Source organism: Guillardia theta (assembly GCF_000315625.1).
Source record: "Guillardia theta CCMP2712 unplaced genomic scaffold GUITHscaffold_214, whole genome shotgun sequence".
Taxonomy (NCBI): domain Eukaryota; class Cryptophyceae; order Pyrenomonadales; family Geminigeraceae; genus Guillardia; species Guillardia theta.
Window position 1 is genome coordinate 18,130 of NW_005434462.1, and position 4,900 is coordinate 23,029.

General features: G+C 52.1%; 2 protein-coding genes across 2 annotated transcripts in view; both read left to right on the forward strand.

Moving 5' to 3' along the window:
- Window positions 1-120, forward strand: part of GUITHDRAFT_148436 (hypothetical protein) — a gene marked incomplete at both ends in the record, with an annotated part of 13,266 nt that extends 13,146 nt beyond the window's left edge. The window contains one exon of the mRNA XM_005819608.1: window positions 73-120. Coding sequence (XP_005819665.1) covers window positions 73-120 — 48 coding nt within the window. The remainder of the gene's footprint in view (window positions 1-72) is intronic.
- Window positions 121-1,614: 1,494 nt separating this feature from the next.
- GUITHDRAFT_148437 (hypothetical protein) lies at window positions 1,615-2,112 on the forward strand (the record flags this gene model as incomplete). Its single annotated transcript, XM_005819609.1, has 1 exon — window positions 1,615-2,112. The coding sequence occupies one exon, from the start codon at window positions 1,615-1,617 to the stop codon at window positions 2,110-2,112; it is 498 nt and encodes a 165-aa protein (XP_005819666.1).
- Window positions 2,113-4,900: the final 2,788 nt, after the last annotated feature.

Genomic DNA, 4,900 nt, shown 5'->3' on the forward strand with positions numbered 1-4,900 from the left:
TCCTCCTCCTCCTCCTCTCCCCCCCCAACCCCCTTTTTGCTCCTGCTGCTCGTGCTCCTCCTCTTACAACAGGAACCCGCCGACTCCGCAGCGAGCCGGCCACACGGAGCGATGATCTAAGCCCGCCTGCTCCTGCGAGGTCTGTGAGAGACGGAGGAGGAGGGACGAGACTGAGACCTCCCAGGGGAAGAGAAACTCGAGAGGAGAGGCAGCGAGCTTGGCCTTCTCCTCAGCTTCTTTCAGCATCCTTACCAGATGCTCGTCCTCAGGGTCCTGCAACCATATCAACCCTCCTCTGCCCCTCATCTCGCGGACACCTGCTCGCTGGCTCTGCGATAATCGTCGGCTGCCAGCTGCCATCGGCCCTGGTACCTGACCTTGGCATCAGTCTTCTTCCTCCTTCTCCCTCAGGGTCACCGAGACACTTCGGCTCGTCGGAAGTAAGCCTTGCTCCATCGCGGGCAAAGCCGGCAACACTCGCTCGCGTCCTGACGCTTATCACGCGCTCATCGCCCTTGCCCTCCTCTCACCTCCATCGCCTTGTCCAGGTAGCCAGCCTTCAGGTTTGCCATCGACCTGTTGCTTAGCACCTGCACGTCTCTCACCCTCCTCCTCCTCCTCCTCTCCTCCTCTTCATTCTCCTGCTCCTGCTTCTCACCAGCGCCGCTTGTCCTTCAGGCTGAAAGTAATGGGAGGGAGCATTGCGAAGGGCTTCTGTATACTGCTTGATGGCGAGGTGCCACTGAAGGAGAAGAATCAACCACATGAGCGAGGGGAGACGGAGAGACCTCAAGGGCTTTCACCGCTTCGTTCCCCTGCTGCTTGTGCTCTAAGAACAGCTGCTCCTTCTTTGAGAGGGCGTCTGACATGGCTCCTTCCCTCCCGTCACTCACTCTTCACCTCGCTGTCTCTGAGGCTTCAAGGCTTCATGGCCTGGACTAGCCACGTGAGCACCTGACCATCAACAACCTTCGCCCTCATCTCGATCCTCTCATCCACCCCTCCCTCCCTCTCCTTCCCATGCGCTCCACTTTGCTTCCCCCTGTCACCCCCCCCTCTCTTCTCTCTCCTCTCTCTCTCTCTTCTATCCCTCCTCTCTTCTCTTCCCTCCTCTCCTCTCTCCTCTATCTCCTCTCTCCTCTATCTCTCCTCTCTCCTCTCCTCTATCTCTCCTCTCTCCTCTCTTCTCCTCTCTTCTCTTCTTCTCTATCCCTCCTCTATTGAAACCCGACAAACCCGCCTCAACAAAATTTAGCTCGTTGCCACCACAGCATCCTTGAGTGCGGCAGTGGTCAGCCACGTCTCTTTCAAGTTATGAACTTGACTTGAAGCCCAACACTGACCATGAGGGCGGAAGTTCACAAATCACTCAGGCTGCCATCACCACGCGCCATCCCTCAGCGGCGACGTTCTTCAAGTTCCCCCTGGCTAGGCATAGCAAGAGAGCATCCGCCTCAGTCACAAGACTCGAGAGATCAAAAAGGCAGTGTTGTGCGGGTAGAGAGATTGGAAATGAGTATCTGCCTTTTGCTTTGTAAGGCGGACTGGACTGAGGCGGACTGGTTCTGTCTTACCCTTAGCTGAATGTTGAGTAAACATTGAAGGAGTATCAGCATGGCCGCAGCGACGTTGCTAGCTTTGCTGGCCCACATGCTGTTGGTGGCTCGAGAAGCTACTCATGGCACAGTGAGCCTAGAGCCAAGAGGATCGCACCTCTGTCTTGCTTCCAGTCTCACTGCTACCGTAAACATGATGCCGCCGCTTGCGAAGCTCCGTGGTGGTCGCCCTTCGGACGATGGTCGCCCTTCGGACCAAAGGAAGAAGATCAGAACCAGCAAGGATGAGCAGGAGAAAGCCGAGCTCCGGGCTCAGGAGAAGCCATTGAAAGCCGAGCTCGAGATCGAGAGACAGAGGCTGGAACTAAAACAGATACGGGCGAGGATCATGGCGAGCAAGGATGAGGAGGAGAAAGCCGAGCTCCGGGCTCAAGTGACGCGAAGAGAGGATTATTTGCGAAGGCTTATACTACTCAGCTTGGGTCATGTGGATGACCCACTGTACCTTTTCTACGATGAAAGTAAGCAGTCAAGAGATTTGCTTGATTTTGTATGATGAATCGTTTTGAACAGGTAAGGATCAAGAATTTGTGTTTCTCACCGGGCTGTGGAATACATCTTGTTCGAGAAGCATCGATGCCAATCAAACCACTGTTCGTTTGCCGGAAGGAGCAAAACTGCTTGGTGGAAACGAGCTTTTGATACGTGAGTGCTACCGTGATGTCAAGGATATCATTGCGATGAACTTTGGGTTGGACCCGGAAACATTGAAACCAAGAGAAGATCGCACATCTTTTGAATCAATAATCATTATGGGCAACCCAGGGATTGGAAAGTCTTGTTTTGCTTTTTATTTGCTCCTGTATTTACTTCAGACAGGAGAGAGCGTCTACTATCAACGCGGAGACGATCACTTTCATTTCAAGGAAGGCACTTGGTTTCGTGTGAAGAATAACGCAATGATCCGAGAGACAATTTTGTTCAAACACAGAGGTTGGTATCTCTGCGACCTTTACCCGGAGGTGTCAACGTATTTTTGTGCTGGATATACCAAGAACATCATCATCTCCTATCCCAAACAGCGTGTTTTCAAAACTTTGTTGAAGGATGGCAGAGCCAAACGGTTCTTCATGCCGGTGTGGACGGACGACGAGATGGCTATCTTTCAAGAGCTGCACAAGACACGCTTAGATGCTGCAGTGGCACAACAAACTATCGAGACTTGGGGAAACATCCCCAGAATGCTTTTAGAGAGTTCAAACTCCACTTTGATTCGGGAAATTCAAAAATTCACTAGGGAAGTTCAAAAATTCACTAGCATTGGAGATTTGGATGACAAGGTCAGAGCTGTGTATGATCAAGATTTCGATCTCCCTTCGAATCTTGTACACCTTGTTCCAAGCCCAACATACGATTCCGTAAAGGCTCAGATCTGCTCAGAACATGCGAAGGTTTTGATTTCCAAGTGGATGATCAAGCGCGATCTCGATATGGCGTTAAAAGTTGCCTTCAGCCAGCCTTATAGTGATCGCGTTCTTTCAAATGGGATTCTGTTTGAATTTCTTTCGCACCCCGTTCTCAGGAAAGAAGGGAAAAGAAAGGCAAGGAGGTTGGGGGAGGGGCATGATGACAGCACTCTCAATGAGATTGAATTGATGAGAAGTAAACTTGTGGAATTCTCGGGAGGACCTGAAAGTTTGAATCGCCATCTACAGAATAGGACGTACTACAAGCCTTTATCCAAGACTTTCCTATGCGTGGATGCGTTGATGCTGTCCGAGACACCAGGAGAGCTGTATCTATTCCGGATAACAACGGCAAAGCAGCACCCCGTGCTTTATGGACCATTGTATGACATTCTTGCCAACATTACTGTTTTGAACAAAGTCAGGAAAGCGAATTTGATCTTTGTCCTCCCAGAAGTTCGAGCCAATACGGCAGGTTGGCAGCATGCACAAACCTTGTCAATCGAGACAGAGCCGAGCAAACAACGAGGGAGTTTGGAAGACCTTGGGATTGAGTTGGTGCAAAGTGTGATGTTTCTGTCTGAGGGAGATGCACGGGAGTGTGTGGGAGGCCTAGATCTCTCGCTCGAAGGATAAGCCCCACCAGCTCGTAAAAATCAATGAAACTCTTCTCGACTTGTTTCCTTGTAGGCCTTATCTTTCAACCATTAGCAGCCTTGCAGGTTTCAATGAGTGTAGATCTCTTTCAGTCGTGATCTTCTACTTTTTACCTTCTGCGAGTAAACCTCTAGTACTCCATCCGACCCGACAGCCCTGAATTCAACTCGAGGGTGACTGCGTTGCTGCACATCATCTCCAGACCTGCAAACGCCGATCCTCCAAGCTTCCCACGGCGCATGACAACCTTACTCGTACGATTCGGTCGATGCTGAACGAAGCTGGTCTTCAGAGCGTCATCGATACAGTGGGGGATCCTCGTTCTCGACGGCAGGTACCCTCCCATCCTCATGGCCGCAAGATGAAGGGCGATATCCACATCCCTGGAATCCGCGATCGAGGGTCCGAGCAGTACGAGGGCTTGATGGCGGACGTGACGTTGGTCCACCCTTACATTGGTAGCTCTGCCGACCTGACCAAGTGGGGGGAGGTCAACCTCGACGCCCTCCATGTTGCAGCGTCTGAGAAGATTCGCAAACATCGCGCTGCATATGCTATGACTACTCCTCGAGCGTTCATCCCTCTTGCCATCTCGACGGACGGTACCCTGCATCCTGACACCCTCCGCTTCATCTGGTATCTCGCGGACATCATTGCTCAGCGCTCGATGCCTCTTGAGGATGCGGCGTTTGGTCGGCACTTCGTGCCTGATGACGGACATGCTGCTGAGGTCTTAGCTCGCAAACGCGCCGCCACCTATCAGCGCCTCACTATGCAGCTGACGCTGGAAGCGCTCTTGTCTGGTGCGAGGCGCATGACGCCCTTGCGGGCGCAAGCACTTCTCGAGCCAGAGGACAGCTCCTCCTCGGACTTTGTCGAGTCGCCCGAAAGGAATAATAGGATTTACTGGCGGTTCAGCTTGTTCCTGCTTTGTTTTGCTTGAGGCCCTTTTTATCTTCTGCCAGTAAATCCTATATCCTCCTGGCAGAAGGTAAAAAGTGCCTCGCGGCTTCGCGCTTGGGCTGGCGCTGCCGCGTCTGGGTGCCAGCAGTGCTGGTTCTTTTCGGGCTTGTGTTTTGTGTGTGATTGTGCAGCTTCTCGCTGTGGACTGTGTGCCTGGAGGTTTAGGTTGTTCCTGCTTTGTTTTGCTTGAGGCACTTTTTATCTTCTGCCAGTAAATCCTATAGTTTCTCAAGCAAAACAAAGCAGGAATGCCAGTCG